We start from the raw sequence: 24,530 nt of genomic DNA on the forward strand, positions 1-24,530 counted from the left end.
ATAGATCATGTTTCCACAAATAAAATTGAAATTGAAATGACTATTTTGATAAATCAACTTTTAGAAATCTGTTAAGTAAAACAAAGAGTTTGGGGCCTCATAAACATAGATTATTTTTCTTCTTATCTCAAATCACAAATAACTCTTATTCAACCCTTCCCTTTACATTCCAGGGCATAAATAAAAAACTCTGATCACTACGAAATAGAAAGGCTGAGTACAAAGTAATGTGCACAGTTACACACTTTAAAAAGCCTCCAGAGGGAAGCTTCCATAAAGGAGGGTACTAGTCCAGATGTACAAATACCAGGACTTCAGGTTAGGCAACTACAGGACAGAGTCCTTTAATCCCCAAACAGGAGTGATCATTTATTGGACAAATATCAAAATATACCTCCGAAGTGTTATTGCATTTCTCAATTCTCCTTCAGTTTAATAGTTATACTTTAAAGACTATGTTTCAGATTTGTGGGTGGGTTGAAAATGAGTGGGAAATGAAGAAATATATGTATAGACAACATATTTGAGACCTTTACAAGATTTAAAATTCTTTGCCTCTGATTCTAACCAGTGTAAACTAGCCAAGGCATTTATAGTAGGTCTCTTTGGTTTACTTAGATAAGAGTGAAAAACAAAGTACATATCTAATTCCAGGGGAAATGTATCTATACCTGATGCTTTCTTATTGGTTTGATGTAGTTCAAAATAAGGAGGGGAGAAAAGAATTAATGATGATAAGACGAGTTAAAATAGATGGAAAACAATGAGTTAGTGACAAAGAGACCAAGGGTATAACTTTTTCTCTGTGTGTGTATGTGTGTGTGTCCGTCCATCCCTCAGAGGTTGAAGTTGAGTTAGCCATGCTCCTATTACACCATTCTCATTCTTCTGGGCTCAGGCACTCTCTTGATCGATTGATTCTTTTTCATCCAAACTTTCTTCCCTTTGTTCCCACAATAAACAATCATGTCAATAGATTTGATGTGTGTTTCTTTATTTGTATGTATTCTTATAAATCATAGATTTTTCTTTTAAGCTATGTATTTGCAATAAATCAGTGTTACTCAGAATGCTGATCTTCAAATTATTTGTTACTGGTCTACATTAAGATAAATAAAGTAATGAAAAATAATCATGTAAAAACATTTTTCTACGCTGACCATTGTGGCTCAGTGGTTAAGAATTGACCCATGCACCAAGAGGTTGCTGGTTCGATTCCTGGTCAGGGCACATGCCCAGGTTGTGGGCCTGATTCCCAGTTGGGGGCACACAGGAGGCGGCCAATCAATGTTCTCTCTCGTCGATGTTTCTATCTCTCACTCCCTCTCCCTTCTTCTCTCTCTAAAATCAATAAAGAAAAAAAATAAAGAAAATCAAAAAACATTTTTTCTAAAGCATGTTTGCTCTGATTATATATAAATTACATGAAATATAATTTTATGTCTTTGAAACCTAATAATAAATACTTGAGCTTATACTTTGTATATCTTTGTTTTTACATTTTATTTTTCTAGTAATTAATTTAATTTTATAATCTAATTGGTCTGTGCTTGGTTAGAAATTTAATAAAATTAGTCCTTTACCACAAATACTTTGAAAAGCACTGCTAAGGTCTTCACTATACATACTTTTGCACACAACACAATCCACAATCTAAGTATTTTATAATTTTTCTTGATTTCCTTTGGAAACTAAGGGTTTCAAAGTGAGTATCATTTGGTTCCAAAGCTTATGGCTTTTAAAATTCTATTTTTAATTAATATCTAAATGTATAACATTATGGTCAGAGAACATAAACTGGGTGATATTAATTTTTGAGAGAGAGAGACATTTCACAAATTATTTGGGGACAGAGAATTTATCAGAGAATTAATTGATCCCATAAAAGAGCATATAATCATAATCAGTCTTCAATAATGATCTACATAACAGAAGACTATTAATATTTTTTCCTTTAAGAAAGAAAATGAACGAACTAAATGTAGACAGATACTTACTGGCCTTGGCCAATGAGCTTTGGCTCAATTGGAACTGTAGCCATGGTCAATTATGAATATTAAACATAGGTTTGACCATTGGCCTGTAGAACATTCTTTTGTATCAGGTTTGAAAGTCTTTTGTGAAGGCTGGTTGGCACAATTTCAAGCTGTTGCTCATCTCAATTTCATTGGGAAATATTTGAAGTTACAGAAGAATTCAGGATCAAGACATTTAATCAAGTCTACAATCGGGTCACAAAGATGTTTCCCAAATGAAAATTCAGTGTCCTTGGACTCACTCCATTTCCCATGTCCTCATTCAGGTTTTCATCTACTGGTAACTTCAAAAACACAGGTGACCTGAGGTGGATAGAAACCCTCTCTAGATAAATTTGAATGTTGACTCTCCGTAAATAAACAGAGTTGACTCTCCACTCTATGATGTAAGTGGCCTCTTTTAAATCCTCAGGGGCAAATAAAGTGTGACCGAAAATAATATATAATGATATTTAAGAGACCTTGGACTGGAAATATTTTCCTTCCTAATTTGTTCTCCTTCCATCACAAAGCTGTGGCATGAGTCAAATGACATAACATATAAAATTGCTCCAGACATAAAAACAAAATAAAATTGAATTGTTTTTTGCTGTTAAGATTGGTATTTCTAGTCTGGCTGGTGTGGCTCAGTGGACTGAGCATTGTCCTGTGGACTGAGAGGTCCCGGTTTGATTCCTGGTCAGGGCACATGCCCGGATTTCAGGCTTGATCCCCAGTAGTGGGTGGGCAGGAGGCAGCCAATGGATTCTTCTCTCTCACATCGATGTTTCTCTCTCTCTCATCCTTCCTCTCTCTAAAAAATCAATAAAAACATTTTAAAAAAAGATTAGTGTTTCTATATGGGATCTGAAGCCAATGTTGGATACATTTTGGAAATACAGTTTTAAAACTTTAATATTTTTTGTGTTCATTTTTAATAAACTTTTTATTTCAGAATAATTTTTTTTTATTTATAGAAAGTTTTGAAAATAGGAAAAATGGCGGCGGAGTGAACGGAGCTACACAGACCGTCTCCCAGAACCAAACTGGAATTACAACTATAACACAGACAAATCGACGGGAAAAAGCAACAGAAAAGCAGCTTGGAGGACCATACAACAAGGGACACCGACTCCATCCCGGTAGGCTTGCGAAGGCCCGAGACGGGGCTGGGAGCCCACGGTCCGCAGCTCAGCAGCGGCCTTAGCTGGGAGCAGCGCCCTCGGGTCACACTCCCAGGCGGCTCCACAGAGCAGCCGGGACAGAGGCTAAAACAGCCACAGCCACTCACCTTGGGCTCCGGCAGAGGGAGGGCAGACTGGACTGGAGCTGTGACAGGACACTCGGGGTTGGGAGGGCGCTCAGAGCTTTGGCTGAGTGCAGCCACTCAGGACGGTGGCCACATTGCTCCTTCCCAGGGCTCTGAGGAGAGGCAGCAGCCCCTCCCTCAGAGATCCAACCCCACCCTGTGGGCCATTGAAGTGTTAATTGAGACTCACTAACAACCAGCATCTGCCCCACCCTCCTGAAAGCCCCTTGGCTGAGCACCAGAGGGAGTTTTTCAATCAACTGACAACCCAAAACTCATCAAGTAACCTAGACTGCTGGCCTCCAGGCAAAAAGCTAGAGGATAACAGTACCTTTCCTGGGCTGGCAACTTTAACCGGGAAAGTAAGACTTGACAGTGGTGTTCAACATGGGTCCTCCCTCGCTCATCTAAACACAGGAGAGGGAGCCACAAACAACAGAACACCAACACCCACAGGGTGAACTTGACAGGCTCCAAAGCCCACAGTGATAGCCAAAATGGTGAAACACAGAAACAGAAGCCAAATGAAAGAGCAAGACACCTCCACCGAACATGAGATCAATGTGGAGCAATTAGGCATGTTAACAGAGCTAGAATTCAGAGCCATGATCTTGAGGAAGCTGAACAGCATGAGTAAGGACATAGAGACACTGAAAATAAGCCAATTGGAAATTAAAAACCAACAAGAAGAGATAAAAAATGACATATCAGAAATGAAAAACACATTGGAAGGTTTAAAAAGCAGAGTAGGGGAAGCTGAGGACCGGATCAGTGAATTAGAAGACAGGGTAGAAAAAATCAACCAATCAGAAAAACAAAAGGAAAAAACTATTAAAAAACAGGAAGACAGCTTAAGAGAACTATGGGACAACTGGAAACGTAATAATATTCACATCATAGGAGTCCCTGAAGAAGAGGAAAAGGAGCAAGGGATAGAGAATATATTCAAAAAAATAGTGAGAGAAAACTTCCCTAATTTGGTGAAGGAAGAAGGCATTCAAGTTCAAGAAGCACAGAGAGTCCCAAGGAAGAAGAACCCACACAGGCCCACACCAAGACACATAGTAATTAAAATGCCACAAATTAAAGACAAAGAGAGAATCCTAAAAGCAGCAAGAGATAAGCAACAGGTTACCTACAAAGGGAACCCCATAAGGCTCTCAGCTGACTTCTCACAAGAAACACTACAGGCCAGAAGAGAATGGCATGAAGTAATCAAAGTCATGAAAAACAAGAATCTGAATCCAAGACTACTCTACCCAGCAAGGCTATCATTCAAAATAGAAGATCAAATAAAGAGCTTCCCAGACAAAAAAGGCTAAGGGAATACATTAGCGCCAAACCAGCACTGCAAGAAATGTTAAAAGGACTGCTGTAATTAGCAGTAGAAATGGGAAGAAAAATAGAACCACACTAAACAAAAATGGCAATAAATAAGTACATATCAATAATCACCATAAACGTAAATGGATTGAATGCTCCCATAAAGAGACACAGAGTAGCTGATTGGATAAGAAAGCATGACTCATCTATATGTTGTTTACAAGAGACCCACCTCTCAACAAAAGACTCACATAGGTTGAAAGTGAAGGGATGGAAAAAAAATTTCCAAGCAAATGGAAAGCAAAAAAAAAGCTGGGGTAGCAATTCTCATATCTGATAAAATAGATTTCAAAATGAAGACCATAACTAGAGACAAAGACGGCCACTACATAATATTGAAAGGATCTATCCAACAGGAAGATATAACCTTGATAAACATATATGTACCCAATATAGGAGCACCAAAATATATTAAAAATCTTCTGGAGGACTTCCAAGGAGAAATCGACAACAATACAATCATAGCAAAGACGGCCACTACATAATATTGAAAGGATCTATCCAACAGGAAGATATAACCTTGATAAACATATATGTACCCAATATAGGAGCACCAAAATATATTAAAAATCTTCTGGAGGACTTCCAAGGAGAAATCGACAACAATACAATCATAGCAGGGGACTTCAACACCCCGTTGACAGCACTGGATAGATCCTCTAGGCAAAAAATTAGCAAGGAAACAGAGACTCTAAATGAAGCACTAGACCAAATGGATTTAATAGATATCTACAGAGAATTACACCCCAAAACTACAGAATACACATTCTTCTCAAGTGCACATGGGACATTCTCAAAGATAGATCACATGATAGGACACAAACTAAATCTCTACAAGTTCAAGAAGATTGAACTCATATCAAGCATCTTCTCAGATCACAATGGCATGAAACTAGAAATCAATTGCAACAAGAACATGCAAAGACATTTCAACACATGGAGGCTAAATAGCATGTTATTAAACAATGAATGGGTCACCGAGGAGATCAAGGAAGAAATTAAAAACTTCCTGGAAACCAATGAAAATGAACACACGACAACACAAAATCTATGGGATGCAGCGAAAGCAGTTCTGAGAGGGAAGTTCATAGCACTACAGGCCTACCTCAAAAAACAAGAAAAATTTCTAATTGACTGTCTAACCTCACAACTTAAAGAATTAGAAAGCAAACAAAAAGAAAACCCCAGAGCAAGTAGAAGGAAGGAAATAGTAAAGATCAGAGCAGAAATAAATGACATAGAGACCAAAAAAACAATTCAAAGGATCAATGAAACAAAGAGCTGGTTTTTCGAAAAGATAAACAAGATTGATGGACCCTTAGCTAGACTCACTAAGAAACAAAGAGAGAGAACCCAAATACACAAAATCAGAAATGAAAGAGGAGAAGTAACAACCAACACCACGGAAATACAAAAGATCGTTAACAACTACTATGAACAACTATATGGCAACAAATTCGACAATCTAAGCGAAATGGACAAATTTCTAGAAACACACAGTCTCCCAAAACTATTTCCGGAAGAGATAGAAAACTTGAACAGACCGATAACAACTAAGGAAATTGAAGAGGTAATCAAGACTCTCCCAGCAAACAAAAGCCCAGGCCCAGATGGTTTCACGGGGGAGTTTTACCGAACATTCAAAAAAGAACTAACACCCATTCTCCTCAAACTATTTCAAAAAATTCAAGAAGAAGGAAGACTTCCAAACACGTTCTATGAGGCCAGCATAATTCTAATTCCAAAACCAGAAAAAAACGACAACAAAGAAAGAAACCTACAGGCCAATATCCCTGATGAACATAGACGCCAAAATCCTGAATAAAATATTAGCAAATCGGATCCAGAAATACATCAAAAATATTATTCACCATGACCAAGTGGGATTCATTCCAGGGATGCAAGGCTGGTACAATATTCGCAAATCAATAAACGTGATACACCACATAAACAAAATGAAGAATAAAAACCACATGATCATATCAATAGATGCTGAAAAAGCATTCGACAAACTCCAGCATCCATTTCTGATAAAAACGCTCAGCAATGTAGGAATAGAGGGATCATATCTCGACATAATAAAGGCCATATATGAAAAACCTACAGCAAACATCATACTCAATGGACAGAAACTAAAAACATTTTTATTAAGAACAGGAACAAGACAGGGATGTCCACTTTCGCCACTCTTATTTAACATTGTACTGGAAGTCTTAGCCACAGCAATCAGACATGAAGAAAAAATAAAAGGGATCCAAATTGGAAAGGAGGAAGTGAAACTGTCATTATTTGCAGATGACATGATATTGTACATAGAAAACCCTAAAGACTCCATCAAAAATCTATTAGACTTAATAAATGAATTTGGCAAAGTAGCAGGATACAAAATTAACGTCAAGAAATCAACGGCATTCTTGTACATCAATGATGAACTCACAGAAAGAGAAACTGAAAAAACAATCCCATTTACCATCGCGCCAAAAAAATTACGATACCTAGGAATAAACTTAACCAAAGAAGTAAAGGACCTATTTGCAGAAAACTACAGGTCATTGAAAAAAGAAATAGAGGAAGATATAAAATAGTGGAAGCACATACCCTGTTCATGGATTGGAAGAATTAACATAATTAAAATGTCCATACTACCCAAAGCAATCTATAGATTCAATGCAATCCCCATCAAAATACCAACGACATATTTCATAGAACTAGAACAAATACTTCAAAAGTTCATATGGAACCAAAAAAGACCCCGAATAGCCACAGCAATCTTGAAAAAGAAGAACAAAGTAGGTGGGATCACAATACCAGATATCAGGTTATACTACAAAGCGACTGTAACCAAAACAGCCTGGTACTGGCACAAGAACAGGCATATAGACCAGTGGAACAGAACTGAAAACCCAGAAATGGACCCAAGGCAATACGCTCAATTAATATTTGACAAAGGTGGCAAGAGCATACAGTGGAGTAAAGACAGCCTCTTTAATAAATTGTGTTGGGAAAATTGGACAGCTACATGCAAAAAAATGAAACTAGACCATCAACTTACACCATACACAAAAATAAACTCAAAATGGATAAAAGACTTAAATGTGACCCGTGAATCCATAAAAATTCTAGAAGAAAATGTAGGCAACAAAATTTCGGACATCATACGGAGCAGAATTTTCACTGGTACATCACCTAAGGCAACAGAAATAAAGGAGAAAATGAACACATGGGACTACATCAAACTAAAAAGCTTCTGCACAGCAAAAGAAACAATCATCAAAATGGAAAGGCAACCCACTGTATGGGAGAACATCATTGCCAATGATGTATCAGATAAAAGGTTAATTTCCAATATATATAGAGTGCTCATACAACTCCACAAAAGGAAGACAAAGAACCCAATTAAAAAATGGGCAGAGAAGCTGAATAGACACCTCTCCAAACAGGACATACAAATGGCCAAGAGACATATGAAGAAATGCTCAACATCACTAATCATCAGAGAGATGCAAATTAAAACAACAATGAGGTATCACCTCACACCTGTCAGAATGGCCGCCATCAACACATCATCAAACAACAAGTGTTGGCGAGGGTATGGAGAAAAGGGGACTCTAGTACACTGCTGGTGGGAATGCAGACTGGTGCAGCCGCTATGGAAAACAATATGGTGCTACCTCAAAAAATTAAAAATTGAACTTCCATTTGACCCAGTGATCCCACTGCTGGGAATATACCCTAAGAAGCCTGAAACACCAATCAGGAAGAATATATGTACCCCCATGTTCATAGCAGCACTATTTACAATAGCTAAGATCTGGAAACAGCCCAAGTGTCCACCAGTAGACGAATGGATAAAAAAGCTGTGGTACATATACACAATGGAGTACTATGCAGCGGTAAGAAAGAAAGATCTCTTATCCTTTGAGACGACATGGAAGGACCTGGAAAGTATTATCCTAAGTGAAAGAAGCCAAGCAGAAAAAGACAAATACCACATGATCTCACTTATATATGGAATATAATGAACATAACAGTCTGAGGAATACAGTAGACCCAGACACATGGAAGTAGGGCACAGACTGACATCCCTCAGAAGAGGGGATGGGGGGTGGGTGGGTGGGAAGAGATAAACCACAGAACTTATATGCATGTATGCATGATCAATGGACATGGACAACTAAGCCGGGGACAGGGTGGAGGGGGGGAGGGATGGGGGGTGCCAATGGGGTAAAAAGGTAAAATATCTGTAACAAAAAAATAAATAAAAATTTATAAAAAAAAGAAAATTTTAAAGATACTGTAGAGTTTCTTATCCACACTGCCCAGTTTGCTCTAATGTTAGCATCTTGCATTAGCATGGTTCATTTGTCAAAACAAAGCAGCCAACTTTAATAGTTATTATTTTCTAACTTCTACATTTTACTCAGATTTCACCAGTTTTTACACCAATGTCTTTTCTCTGTTCCAGAATCCCATCCAGGATATATTACACTTGGTTGTTACATCTCCTTAGCTTTGGTAACAGTTTCTTGGTCTTCCTTGTTTTGCATGACCTGACTGTTTAGAGGTGTATGTTCTGAAATACTGGTCGAGTGTTTTGAAAGATACCCCTCAATTTGGGTTTCTCTGTTGTTATTCTCCATAACTTTTTTTTTGAATTTGATCTAAGCAGAATTTTACCCAAATGCCTTCTGTAAGTTGCCTTGGTTTTACTATGGAACCGTCCATTAAAAATAAATTCCAATAAGAATCGTAGATAATTAAATGGATCTTGGTAGCACATTGCCCCATACTTTTTATATAATTCCTTGCTGTAGAAAGTCTAAGTACATTACAGATGCTATTTCCCCAGATCTTAATACGTCACTATTAAATCAGTACCAATTGATAGATTTCGTTTGCTAATCTTTAATAGATGAACCACAGTGAAACCAGCAGAGAAGTGTGCCAGACTTAATAGATTTAAGATGTATGATGTTAGAGTGAATCCATGTTGTCGATATTAATAAATCAATTGATTATTCATCTACATAACAATTTTACTTTTCAAAAACAGCATTTATATTTTAATAAATGTTCAATGCAAAAAAATTGATAAATCTAGTTAAATTTAGTACTTTATATGTAAAATTGATCTATTTTGAAAACTGAATTAATTGATAATACAGTTAAAAAGAAAAAGAAATAAAAGAGGGGGGAAACTCAGGATCTAACATTCACTCATCTTTCTCTTTCTCATACACACACACACACACACACACACACACTCTTAATTACACACTGGAAGCTTGATTAAATGTGCTTAAGTAAAAGACCATGAAAATTATGAATAAAGACAGCAAAAGAGAATGATTATTATATTATCAAAAAATTCTAGAATTTAATTTAAAAAATACTAAAAACGTATTCAATTAAATAACCATTAATCTGGGCACAGATCAATGATAAGAAATAAAGTAGATTTCTTTCCTGAAAAAAGATTTAAAGAGAAATGCAGTGTGACAAGATCAAGCAAAATTTTTTTTCTCCCTCCTCACTTCCACAAGTACAGTTCAGAAGAATTTCTGTATATCAGCTATAACTTCCAGGAAAACTATCCAGAGTCAGAATAGTAATAAGGTCTAAATAACAAAGTCCCATTAACTGCTCTTGCACAGCTCATCATACAAACTCACCTTTCCCAGGAAGAAGTTTGGTTAATAACCAACTTTTACAACACCCTTGAAAAACAGGACACAAATTGAGACTATAATACAAAGCTCAATAGCCTTGCCAATGTCTTCCAGCTAATCCTGTAGAGGTCAGTGGCTGTTGTAAAAACAGAGGGAAAGACCCTGAAAGAATATTGCATGTGACAGAATCTTCTAAATTTTTATAATTCATGCATTTCAAACATTAAAAATTAATTTTAGTACTTTTTAGTTATACATTTAATACATTTTAACAAGATATTTCCTGCCAAAGTACCATCATCTTCTTGTTAAGACAATAATAAATGTACATATTCATATAGATTTTCATGCTAGAAGACACAGCAAGCATTTTTCAGGAGAATCTTGCTTTGTTGTTTTTTGTTTTTTGTTTTTGTTTTTGGCCAGAATTTAATCTCATTTCTTAAGGAACATTTTACACAAAATTAACAGAAAACAATGCAGAAATAATATGTCACTCTCTGCTCTGTGTCCTAACAGTACTTTGAATATATCTCATAGAAGTTTTCCCATTGTTTTGATTTAGTTTAAAACACATGAAATTGCAGATATTCATCATTTTGATTTACATAAATGGTAATTTCCTATGGTTTTACTTCCTAGCTGCAAATGAACCTGATTTGTTCACCAATTGTAAGCAACTTGAAGGTACAGGGAAATACATTATTTCCCTTTCTATCTCAAGAACATAGCATGCAGGACCGGACAGATAGTAAACATACAATAAATTGTTGTTACATCTAAATCAATGGGTAAGGAAGTAAACTGCTCTCAGAATTCAGTATATTTAAAATCAATGGGTAACAAAAAGGATGCTCTTTGCTATCCTGGGACGTATGTTTAAGGAAAGGACAAATACCCCATTCAAAACAATGCTAAGGGTTCTTGTTTATTTTTGTTTTGTCTGTATTTTTAAATTAGGTTTACACAATGACAAATGTTTAGATGACTGGATACATATGTTACTCTTCGCATGTAAGTTTTCATGGGTAGATACAGTTGAAAACGGAAACACATTGACAGCTATAGAAGTTCTATTCTTTTCACACACATTATACACCATACAAATGAAAAGGATTCCAGTCCTGTCAGATGTGATGGCTCAACAAACGTGGGAATCCTGTACCTAAACGTTTACAATTTGTGGGACATCATGTTAATTTCAAAAGGATAAATAAATGAAGCGTCTTTTTCATTAGAACAAAGGAAAATAAGATATAGTCCTCTGAAGAAATACAGAGATTGTGGTTTAAGAAATTGGAAATTGCTCAAATTATTTTTTCTATTTTTCTATTTGTAAAAATGTCCTTATTGTCACATTTTAAAATGATACTCCTGGTATTATTTGTTGCCTATTCATCTGCATGACTTTCTGTCTAAACAAAACCTATTTTTCCATACCTGATAACATGGCTCATTCAGGGGATGGAGAGACCAGGCTGGGGCTCAGGGCAGTGCCAGCCAAGAGAATGCCCCACCAGGAGTGCCTGGTTAGGGAATTCTGGGCCTGGAGAGTTACCATGAAAACTTTCTATTTTGCAGCATTGGGATATTCTAAGAACAGTAAAAGCTACCATTCCTGGGGCTTGTGGTGTGTATATCCCACATGCAATACCTCGCAACAACCCTGCAAAATAAATATTGTTATACTTCTTAGTACATGCTTGCCTGGCATTGGACTAGAGAGTGTGCTGTGGTTTCATTCAGCTTATTGTGGGAGAGACATGAAATAAATGAATAACTTCCCTAATATCTATTGTCCAGCAGTGACAAAGTACCAGGCTGATGCAATAGCACCTGAGGGTGGCTGTTCTTAGGAAAGAGTGGTCAAGGAAGGCCTCTCTGAGGAGCTGCCGTGCGAGCAGAGCCTGAGTGAAGTATGGAGTGAGATGTGCTGATACTTGAGGGAACCATGGAACAGCAGGATGATGCCCTCAGGTGGTACCTTGGATATGCCCTGACATGGCACCAGAGTGGTGTGTTACTGGAGTGATCAGTGGGCCAAATTTTCCCATCACTAGTGGGAGTGGGTTTCTTGGGGTGCTATTGAAATAAGCATTTTCAGAAGCCCCCATGGGAAAATGAGATGTGGTAAGACTTTATTTGCATGGAGTTATATTCCTTGGGTGTAAAGACTCAGTTCCCTTAACCCAGTCCTAGAAGACATGTAGCTGAGGGTCCAGCAGAGCTAGAAGTAGGGCCAGTGCCAAAAGTTTCTGTTCTAAGATGAAATTGGGTCCAGCAGAGCATCAGGTTAGATTCAATTCATCAGCCTATTGTGTGGGTCCCACATGGCCCCGAGCCATGTGGGCAAATGCAGGGGAGCAAGCCCCCTGCAACAAGAGTCCCCAGAGAGCAGGGAGGCTGAGTGCCAAGAGGCAAGAGAGGGATCTTCCTTTGTTCAGGAGATTATGCATTTCAGATTTCATACCCTTGTAGTGGCCACTCCTATTCTGGCCACTGACTTGTTTCCAGGTGTGACTGACAGGTAAGCAGTTACCCACGTCACCTAGACCTTACTGGGCATGCATCTAGACTGCCTTTGTCTAGTTTCTTCCCCCATCGATCAGCAGTGAGGAACAGACCTGGAGAGTGTTAAACTGTAGCTTTCTGACAAAACTGTATAAATAGCATGCCTGCGTTATCTAGTCTTCCCTCTATTCCTTTTCTGTTCCATGATAACCAGATTATCATAATGCTATCAGTAGCAGTCAGTCAGAATGTTTTGCTAACTTCCTTGCAATCAGATTATGTCCAACAAAATCACCTGAAGTCCACCAGATTACTCTCTGCCCAGCACCTAGTGAACACTCAATAAATATTAGCTATTACTATAATCAGGACTGGCTTTACACAGGAAGCAGAATTGGAGGCAAGGTAAGATTGCTCGACCTATTATAGGATGTCCAGTGAAATGTGCACTTCAGATCAACAAAAACATGTTTTTAGTATAAATATGTCCCTATTATTGCATGGGACCTACTTACACTAAAATGTGTTTGTTGTTTATCTGAAATTCAAATTTAAATGGGCATTCTGGTTTTTTATTTGCTAAATCAGGCAATTCTCAGGCAAGGAAAACCTTGGGATGGAGATGAAGAACAGGGAAAGTAAGTTAGCATGTCCAAAGGCATAGAGACAGGGGGAAAATGGTGTTTTTCATCCGCTGTATGTTCTCCAATGATTGTTAAAACTTATCGAGTACTGTACTTAGCATGCGGCAATCTCTGCTCTGAGGGCTTTACAAGGATTAATTCATTTATTCTTTATAAAAACATGTGTGGTAGATTATGATTACCTCCACTTTTAAAATGAAGTAATAAAGAGGCAAAGTAATGTGTCCAGTAGCTCAGAACTGAGAAATACAGTAGCTGGGGTTGTGAACATAGGACCTAGGAAGCTTGGAGTCAGGGGTTGCCGTCTTAACCATTTTGAGTAGAGGAAAATGATCTGTTCAAGGAAAGCTTTAGAAGGCCTTCAGTCATTTTTAAAAGGCCAAATCATCCAACCACAATTCCTACATAAAGTGAAGCATTATTTGCCAAAGCTCTGCCTCCCAGTGGGCTGCAGCTCGCCTGCCTCAGGCACGCTCCATATTCCTTCAATACTCAGGTCTGGTATGTCCTCCTATGTTCCCCTTTGGATTTCCAAAGTCACTGTGTTCCTGGAATATGGGACCTGCCCCTAACTGTTGCTCCCTTTGCAACAGCTTATTGGAAGCAAATAATCATGAGGGATTGAGCAAGAACTTCTGGGATACCAACCTTGGAGAAGGAGCAAGGAATGTGGAGTGCATGTTGACCGTCTAAACAGGACAAAGATAATGATTAATCGCATCCCCTGAGGGTTTAAATGAGATGGGAACTGGGAGTGAAGGCAATCTTCCTTTCTCCTAGCTGGAAGGCTCCTCCTGAGCCAGCCCAGCCCCGCCTCAGAAAACATGTATTCCATGAGGATCTTCTGCCTGGTCCTGAGCGTGACGGGCACAGTTTGGGTATGGTTTCTTTCATTTTCTCTTCCGGCTTTCTCGCTGATGTTTATTTCACAAAGAGCTTGCATGTCTGAGTCAGCGTTGTGTATGTCCTCACACACTTAGCTCTCAAATTCTAGGCCATGGAGGCAAGTTCCCAGATGGGCTGAACACCTCAAGAGTACAGGGTAGTGTGACCCTAAGAGGGAGACTTAGGGGAACAACGTAAATACATTCTCAGTGGAAACTTTAATGAACATCGGTAACTCAGACTTACAACCATTTTTTTTTTTTTTTTATCCTCACCCGAGGACATTTTTCCATTCTTTGTACAGATAGGGTGGGAGGGAGAGAGAGGAACAGAGAGAGAGAGAAACATCGATGTGAAAGGGACACATCGAGTGGCTGCCACCTGCACAACCCAACCAGGGCTGGGGACAAACTGCAACCAAGGTACGTGCCCTTAGCGGGAACTGAACCCGGGTCTCTCTAGACTGCAGGCTGATGCTCTAACCGCTGAGCCAAACTGGCCAGGGGCAACCTTTTTTTTTTTTTTTTTTTAAAGGGAAGATATCTTTGCCATCTTTGTTGCTATAAAGCCTTGAGATAGTTAGTGCTAGTTAACAGGACAAAGCATTCGCATAAGCTTTTAAAATCGAATCATTATTTTCTTGCTATTTGTCCAAATAAGCAGATTTAATATAGTTTTTCTGAGAGGTGTTTTGTGTGTGTGTGTGTGTGTTTCTGTTAAGACAAATACAAAACAAATTAGTAATCTTTGCAAATGTATTACAAAGCAATGTCAAGAGAGGTCATTAATAAGGCAATATGCTATTTGGAAGCCCTTATATTCTTTTAAGATAATGACTAAATATTGCAATAACTTTTAAAGTTTGACTTTAGAAACCTGTAGAAAATAAGAGAAATTTTATTCAACAAGGCTTTGAAACACTTAGATCTTATCAAAACATGATAAATATGTTTAAAACACTCAGTTACATCCACACTGTGAATTATTCCAATTTATTTCCTTCCCTTTATCACTCATAAACCTTAATACCAGAGCAGAAAAAAACTAAAGAGGGTGTCTAACTTAATTTTCTTCCTTATAGTAAAATAATAAGTAAACATTTTCATGGGAAATGAAACTAACAGGATTTGCTAAGATGATATTTTGGATAATGCAGAACTTTCAGTTATTCCCCCTGTTATTGATATAAATTAATTTTTGCCTGTTTTTATTGTTGTGCTATTTTATTCTGAAGTATGTTTGAATTTATAACTTTATTTCTTAGACAAAAAGATTGTATTTAAATAAATTATCTTGATTGCTTGAATTAGTAGTAGTAGTATTCGGATTTTTTTTAATGAGATGACAAATGTTAACTAATTATAAAAATAAACTATCTGAGATTTAAATAGTCATAGAAAAGTCCTTGTGAATTGGTGGTACATAGTTAAAATAGCTAAAACCTAAAACCTGCATTGATTTGTTAAGATATAAAGTCTTTTTAGAAGACCATTTTTATATCTTATTTCACCTCATAGATCACAACAGAGAATTTTAAAATCTGTGTTTCTAATTATAAGTTGTTCCAAAAAGTTGTCAGTCATGAACCATTATTTTTGCTTTCACTCTACTTTTCCTCATTCCAAACACAAAGAATCTATTACATGAATGAGCAACCTAAAAAGCATTTCTGAGTCTGAACTGGTCACATTTGTGTCCTTGGTATACATTTGCTCAAATTATGGATCCATAAAGTCATAGTAGAAATTTAAAGGAAAGACAGACATTAAGCCAAAATACTGTAGGCTTTTTCCTACTGGAACAAGAATTAGAGGAGAAAGAACCCTTTAAATTTTCCAGTTATATATCTCCAGACATTAATGAAAGATTTAAGCAATTTTGTTGATTCAAATAATTTTTCTTTTATAATAGAGCCTTTAAAAGGGTTACCATTGATGAAGTGCTTTAGTGTCGAACTCAGTTAAGAAATGTGGACATCTTATCTCCTTTGACGCTCACAACTTCATATAATAGTTATGAAGATTTTCATTTGAAAGATAAGAAACCTGAAGCTTGTAGAGGCCCTGAGCTGGTGCCCTTAATCTCTGGGAAAGCCCCCTTCCTTTGGGTTTGACAGACATGCCAATGTCTTTTCCTTATCTGCTACTGTTCCCTTCTTTTGTGTGCATAAATGAATCCTTAAAGGCTGAAAAGACGGCTGAGGAAGGTGCATTTATAACTGAAGGAGGAGCTGTGCGTGGCCCCAGAATTGTGGAAAAACAGCATTCTTCCTGCAGAGAGTCAGACTGGCCCTTCTGCTCTGATGACGACTGGGTGAGCCGTGGGCATGAAACGGGAGAATCCTTCCTTGTGGTGTTAGAAATGTACACAGGCTGACCCATTAGGTCACAGAAAACATTTCCAAGGGAAATAATCTAATAGTTCCTTACATATCAAATGAAAAAGGACGAATGAAACGGAACCTAGTCCTGAGAGTACTATTTAAATTACTTCCTATACATTGGTCATGGGTGGGATTAAGAGATTAGATTTTAGTTTTATATTCAGATAGATACTAGGAATCTGAATTTTATGACCTCAGGATTTCATGGGGCCTAATTTATGCTTGAGGGGGCCCTCATTGCAGAATTTCTCTGTGATCTGCCTAGTCCTCTTAAACTGCTTTGAAATCAATAGATGGTCTGAAGCGATGGGGAGGAGAGCAGTAGGGGCTGCATGGAAACCTCCAACATGGCACTAACCCCAGGAGATAGCCCCTTAGTATAATTTTTTCTCTCTTCACTTTCAGAACCAAAAATGCCCTTCTGGCTGCAGGATGAAAGGGTTGATTAATGAAGTCCATCAAGATTTTACAAACAGAATAAATAAGCTCAAAAATTCAGTATTTGATTATCAGAAGAACAATAAGGACTCTAGTTCATTGACCACAGACATCATAGAACTTGTGAGAGGGGATTTTGCCAACAGTAACAGTAAGTATCACATGTTTAGTGCTTTGACCTTACAGCACACAACACAACAACATCAAAAACTCTGAATAGGGTGTCTCCTGATAACAGCTGAGCTTTTGCTACTGAATACTTCGTGTAGAAGCACATACCCTTAAGATATAGCTGAATTTTTAAGGAGGAGCTTGCAATTTTGTTATTGTTATAATGTAAAAATGTCAGCTTAGAGTTGTTTAAGATCACAGTGTAATCAGAATTTTGGATTGAAGCCTAAAATTTAAGTGTTTTCTTTTCAAGGGTATACACTGAACTTAAAATGGGCCCAGACTTTTGAGTATATATGTTTCCATCTTGCAGAGGAGGAAATTGAGAGGTTAAGGGACTTGCCTAAGTACACAAAGCTGTCATGTGATGGAGTTGGGAGTTCAACCCATAGGCTCCACTAAGCTGATTATGCAGGTTTTTAACATTTTAAATATATATATATATATCCATGTTATAGCTTTCTCACAGGGCAAGGACTAGGTCTCATTAGAGCCAAGAAACACTGGGTTTGCTCTGATATGGGCAGCAAGTTTAGTGAGGCCCCAGTTCCTGAAGCCTTGCTTCACTCTATATTTTCAGGAGACACTTGACTGATTTAAAGTCAACCATGCAGCAGTAACTGGAAGTAAGTGAGCTTGTTAACCTAAAATAAAAAAATTAAAAGCTTAGGAACAATTTGAAATCTACAAGTAGAAAGAAACCCTCAGTAATAAAACCCAATTTCCCAGTACACCATGTCTAGTTTTCAATAAAATAAATGACAAGGCATATGAGAAGGCAGAAGGAAGCACACACTAAAGAGGCAAAACAAGCATCAGAACCAGACACGGCAGAGATGGTGAAATGACCAGACTGGGAATTTAATAAAAAATGACGAACATGACAAAGATTCTAATGAATAAAGTAGGCAGTATGCCCATGCAAGATCATGGGCAATGTAAGCAGAGAGATGGAAATTCTAAGAAAGAACTAAAAAGAAATGTTAGACATAAAAACCAATATAACAGAAGTGAAGAATGCCTGTGGTAGGCTCATTAGTTGACTGGACATGGCTGAGAGGATATATCAATAGGTCCTCAAAAACCTGTACATCATCCTCATACATTAGTCCAAATCCATAGAATGTACAAGACCAAGAATGAACCCTAAGGTACACTATGGGCTTTGGGTGATTATGATGTAGATTCATACTTGGTTAAAAAAAAAAAAAAAGGCAAAAAAAGAGCCCTGGCCGGTTTGACTCAGCGGTTAGAGCGTCAGCCTGTGGTCCAGAGAGACCTGGGTTCGGTTCCCACTAAGGGCATGTACCTCGGTAGCAGTTTGTCCCTGGCCTTGGTTGGTCATGTGGGTGGCAGCCATTCAATGTGTCCCTTTCACGGCGATGTTTCTCTCTCTCTCTCTCTCTTCCTCTCTCCCCCTCCCACTCTATCTGAACAAAAATGGAAAAAAAATGTCCTCAAGTGAGGATTAAAAAAAAAAAGGACCTTTCAGATGAGTAATATTGATAGTGAGAGAAACTATGCATGTTTGGGAACAAAGGGTAGAAGGGAAATCTCTGTACTTTCTCAATTTTTTTGGAAACCTAAAGCTGCTCTAAAAATGAACAATTGATAAACACACACATAAAAAGAAATAAAAATAGGAAATTATGTGAAAAAAAAATTCAGGAACATGGTCAAGTCCCATGAGTAAGGACATGAGAAAATAATTAGAATGTGAGCAAATCAATTATTTTATCTCCTAAGTACACCTTTAAAATGCTAAAGAGATTTTTCTTCTGTAATTATTTGGATTACTAACTGCTGGTAAGGCACCTTAATTGACATCCATTAGATGACTACAGGTCATAACATTGTCCAAAAGTCAAATGTCTGAAATATGTCTAAGTAAATGTTCTTCTTTTGCTGGCTATTACAAGTAAATCACTCAGCAGTTGATTTAATATACATATTTTCTATTTCAGACCATGATAATACATTCAGCCAAGTGTCCGAAGATCTGAGAAGCAGACTTGAGACCCTGAATCGCAAAGTCATAGAACAAGTACAGCGCATTCAACTTCTGCAGAAAAATGTCAAGGCCCAGCTGGTAGATATGAAACGCCTGGAGGTAAGAAAGCATGTGGCTCTGTCACCAGATTTCCTTATTTTTAAATAGCAGGGAAATGAAAGGCAATAATCATTCACTGAATGCCTACTATATGCAGAGCAAAGTGTTATACATCCATTATGTACCTACAAAGTAGGTATTATTCCCCTACTATACAGATGAGGAAAAAAAAAAAAAAAAGAAAGGCTCAACAATATTAAGTAAAATTTCCCAGGGCACATAGATAGTAAATTTCAAAATAACATATTTAGTATCTGCTTGTCTTATTCGAATTCCTGATGCTGCCAAGCCTTCAAGTCCTCAGCTGCACTGAAGATCACTTCATTAGTGTTTCCTTTCAGAGGGAATAGAAACTTGCTCTTGATCTGTTCTAAGAGAAATCCAAATAGTTTCTATTGCTTCTCCTGGCTAGCCTTACAATACCCAGCATCTCTTCCCCTGAGGATACCACATATAGGAAAAATTAAGTCTTGGTTGGTAGGTCTCCAAGCCAAAGAAATAAAAACAGTTTCCAAGAAATAAATTAACTACTAAGAACTCAATAGACACCTCTTATTTATTTATAGCTACTATTTTTTCTTTATCTCCTCCTCTCTCTAGGTGGACATTGATATTAAGATCCGATCTTGTCAAGGCTCATGCAGTAGGTCTGTAAAACGTACGATAGATCTACAGGACTATGAAGATCAGCAGAAACAACTTGAGCATCTCATTGCCAAAGACTTACTTCCCTCCAAATACAGACGACACTTACCACGGTTGAAAATAAGCCCGGATGTAGATATGTTACCCAGAGATTACAAGACTCAGCTGCAGAAAGCCACCCCAGAGTGGAAGACACTCATAGAAATGAAGCAGATGAAAATGGTGTTAGAGGGGTCTGATAAAGATGAGAATTCCCGAGGAGACTCTGCATCTCAAGGAGCAGGATCAGCACCTGAAAACCCCAGGAAACCAGCACCTGGTAGTACTGGAAACCGGAGACCTGGGAGCTCAGGAACTGGGGGTGCTGGGACTCGGAACCCCGAAGGTTCTGAGACTGAAATTTTCAGGCCAGGAAGCACAGGGCATGGAAACACCAGGCCTATCGACCCAGACTGGGGCACATTTACAGAGGATTCAGGAAGCTTAAGTCCAGGGTCAAATAAAGAGTACCACCACACAAGTAAACTGATCACTTCTGACAGAGGCAAAGAGCTTCTGATTGGTAAGGAGAAGGTCACTTCTGGTGGCCTAACCTCCAGTCGTTCGTGCTCTAAAACCATCATTAAGACTGTTACAGGTGCTGATGGCCACAAAGAAGTGACGAAAGAAGTGGTCAATTCTGATGACAGTTCTAACTGTGGAGAGATGGGTAGCTTAGGCGATTTCCGTTTTTCTGATGGCCTAGAGTACTTTCGTAAGCACCCCGAGGACATGACTTTCTTCGAAACTGAGACAGTTGGAAAAATACCCCCAGATGTGTTACCTATGCTCGAAGAGTTTAACAGTAAGGGCCACTCTGTGGCCTCATCTGACATTTTCACAGATGTAGGGGAAACCAGCTCTCACTACGCCAGCGGAACTCATACCGTCAAGAAAGGCCGAGCTAGAGCTCGCACGGCCAGAGGTATCCGCACTTCTCCTTTGGGGAAGCCTTCCCTGACCCTCTAGACTAAGTTAATTGTTCTTGCAATGTGCTCACATAGCACCTTGCTCCTCTTTCCTAGCCCTCTCTCGTGCTTTCTTACAATTACACCTTTTTCGTGTGTTTTTCGTGCTAGACTGTAAGTTCCACAGGGGCAGGGACTTTGTCTATCGTGTTCATCTCTGTATTCCCAAATGCCTACCAGTGCAGAGGGTCACCACTGAATAAATATATGTTAAATGAACGAATCCCTCTGAAACTCGATTTTGAGTTTGTTTAACCAAATCCTTTCACCATTCAAAATGTGCGTGGTTGGAATTGTCACCCAATTTATTTGATCATATTTTTTAGAGTGGCTCTCAGTTGAAATTGAGATCAGGTTAAACAAGTTACACTAGTACTAAATGATGCTTACATATCTTTGCTGGTTACTTGCTATTAATCAGTACATGCAAGTAAAATTCCAAATCCATTGAGGAAATTCCCTTTGTAATTTTTAGGTATAAATGCCACTCATTTGCTTATGATTCATTCCAGTATAAGTGCATATTTTCTCCATAAAGGGAAGGAAGGAAGGAAGGAAGGAAGGAAGGAAGGGAAGAAGGGAGGAAGAAAGAAAGGAATGAAGGAAGGAAGGGAGGAAGGAAGGAAGGAAGGGAGGGAGGAAATAGGAAAAGAAGGAAGGAAGGGAGGGAGGAAAGATAGGAGGGAAAGAAGGAAAGCAGGAATGGGAAGGAAGGGAAAGGAAGCTAGTATCTACCTTCATTTAATCTGGGCCATTCCTATCTTTGTAAAGTTAAATGAGAGTAACTTCCTCCAACCAGCTTAATTTTTTTTTTAGACTGTGATGATGTCCTCCAAACACATCCTTCAGGGGCCCAAAGTGGCCTTTTCAATATCAAGCTACCAGGATCCAGTAAGATTTTTTCAGTTTATTGTGATCAAGAGACCGGTTTGGGAGGATGGCTTTTGATCCAGCAAAGAATGGATGGATCACTGAATTTTAACCGGACGTGGCAAGACTACAAGAGAGGTTTCGGCAGCCTGAATGACAAGGGGGAAGGAGAATTCTGGCTAGGCAATGAATACCTCCACTTGCTAACCCTGAGGGGCTCTGTCCTTCGCGTGGAGTTAGAGGACTGGGCTGGGAACCTGGCTTATGCAGAATATCACTTGAGAGTAGTCTCAGAGGCAGAAGGCTATGCCCTGCAGGTCTCCTCCTACGAGGGCACAGCAGGCGATGCTCTGGTCCAGGGTTCCGTGGAGGAAGGCACAGAGTACACTTCTCACGCTGGCATGCAGTTCAGCACCTTTGACAGGGATGCAGACCAGTGGGAAGATAACTGCGCAGAAGTCTACGGAGGAGGCTGGTGGTATAACAACTGCCAGGCGGCCAATCTCAATGGCATCTATTATTCTGGGGGCTTCTATGACCCCAGGAACAACAGTCCATATGAGATTGAGAATGGAGTGGTCTGGGTCCCCTTCAGAGGAGCAGATTATTCCCTCAGGGCTGTCCGCATGAAAATCAGACCCCTGGTGTCCCAATAAGTTGAAAGAGTGGAAACGAGAGTGTTCTGTTTTGTTTCGTGAACTGGAGAAAAAAATAAAGAAGATAAAGGAGTCAAGATTCTCTACAACCTAAAAAATTCCCAGGTGCTATTTCATTATTCTTTGTACTGTAGCTAAATGTAACTGAGACATATTAGTGCTTCAAAAAAATAAAGTTATGTGATTTTTTTAAATCTTTAAAATAGCTCTGTGAGTTTTTAAATTTCTGTAAGGATACACTGAGGGACATTCAGTACATCAGAAAGAGGGAGTCACATAAAAGCTACTCTGCAAGCCCCACGGGTCTCATTTGGAGAAAGTCTCCTCTTCCCACACCATTCAAAGTCATAGGGCTACTGTAAAGTAAAAATAATTGTTTCATCCATGCCATTTGCATGATTTTAAACCAATCTTTTAAGTTGCAAAGCACTAGATTGAACAATGGTTGGCTTTTGTAGAGGAATTTACAAAGTTGTTTCATCTCTTCTGTTAGTAAGCAAATCCAGAAAGGCAGGAGAACCATTCTTTCCTAATAGAAATAGAAATCTCTCCTTTAAGGCTTCAATGAAGATCATGACACACACTTTCCTCCCCCAGAGTCCAACAAATTTCTTTCAAAAAATACCTGGAAAATGCATTTAAATTTTAAAAAATGGTTACAAGTATTCCCAGAACAGATGGCATTTACACATTGATAAATAATTTCCACGGCACTCATTTCACTTTATTTCCCCACCAATCATCAGCTATAGTCTGTGATACATTAGTTGTTATTAAACATTTGTTTCAAAGCATCTCACTAAATATGATCTATACTATTCATAAAGTCAACATGTTTACATTGGTCGATATTTTATTTTGGTCTAAGTTACATCTTCAATTTTGGTGGCCTCAGCTCCTGCTCCCAATTTTTATTTATTTATTTATTTATTTATTTATTTATTTATTTATTTATTTATTCATTCATTCATTCATTCACTCATTCATTCATTCATTTTTATTGATTTTTAGAGAGAGAAATAGAAACTGAGGAGAGACAACATCCATTGGCTGCCTCCTTCATGCCCCCACTAGGGATCGGGCCCACAACCTGGGCATGTGCCCTGACCAGGAATTGAACCTGTGACCTCTTGGTGCATGGGTCGATGCTCAACCACTGAGCCACAGAAGCTGGGCCTGCTCCCAATTTTTAACTCATATTTTCTTCTAGTGAGAACTACTTGCCATTTATTCTAGAAAATATAGGAGGTGCCAAAAAAAAAAAAAAATGTACACAGAACTTTGAATAATTTTAAAGCCATGTTTATTAAATACATATCATTTTCAAAATGTAATAGAATATGCAGACACCCTGTATATATGTTATTGGGACAACCTGATCCTAATACATTGCCCTCAATTGCATAGTTTCTATAACAATGTACTTTTTCTCCTTGTAAGGAAAGAAGGGAGGAAGGTAGGGAGGGAGGGAAAACAAAGCACATGGGGATCCCAGTACATTGCCCTCAATGGCACAGTTTCTATCACAATGTAACTGCATTCTTTCTCCTTATAAGGGAGGAAGGAAGGAAAGCAGGAAGGGAGCTAGGAAGGGAGGGAGGGAAAACAAAGGAGAAAGGAAGGGGGCTAAGGCTAGGGACCAGAACCTGGGGAGCAGGGGAACAGTAAGTATAAGAACTTGCAAATGAGTCACATATGAAGTCCCAGTATTCTTGTATTTCCTTATATGCAATTAAAAAACTATGCTACAGATAAGTGATACACCTCCAAATCTTTGGCTATTTGGATAAGAACTTCTTCCAAATTAAAAGAAGTTTCACTTATTTCAGACAAT

At 38.4% G+C, this 24,530-nt stretch overlaps 1 protein-coding gene across 1 annotated transcript; it reads left to right on the forward strand.

Moving 5' to 3' along the window:
- The first annotated feature begins 14,355 nt into the window (after positions 1–14,355).
- On the forward strand, positions 14,356–22,696 carry FGA (fibrinogen alpha chain). Its single transcript, XM_036241936.1, has 6 exons — positions 14,356–14,409; positions 16,610–16,729; positions 17,205–17,388; positions 19,373–19,518; positions 20,119–21,127; positions 21,987–22,696. Exons 1-6 carry the CDS (start codon positions 14,356–14,358, stop codon positions 22,694–22,696), a joined length of 2,223 nt encoding a protein of 740 aa, XP_036097829.1.
- The last annotated feature ends 1,834 nt before the right edge of the window (positions 22,697–24,530 follow it).

Source organism: Molossus molossus, unplaced genomic scaffold (assembly GCF_014108415.1).
Source record: "Molossus molossus isolate mMolMol1 unplaced genomic scaffold, mMolMol1.p scaffold_m16_p_4, whole genome shotgun sequence".
Classification (NCBI taxonomy): domain Eukaryota; kingdom Metazoa; phylum Chordata; class Mammalia; order Chiroptera; family Molossidae; genus Molossus; species Molossus molossus.

Excerpts from the sequence above, each read along its gene's own strand:
- FGA (XM_036241936.1), top strand. The coding sequence starts at position 14,356 with ATGTATTCCATGAGGATCTTCTGCCTGGTCCTGAGCGTGACGGGCACA. Across the intron at positions 16,730-17,204 it reads TCTGCTCTGATGACGACTGG|AACCAAAAATGCCCTTCTGG; the intron begins GTGAGCCGTGGG and ends CTTCACTTTCAG. Across the intron at positions 17,389-19,372 it reads GGATTTTGCCAACAGTAACA|ACCATGATAATACATTCAGC; the intron begins GTAAGTATCACA and ends TTTCTATTTCAG.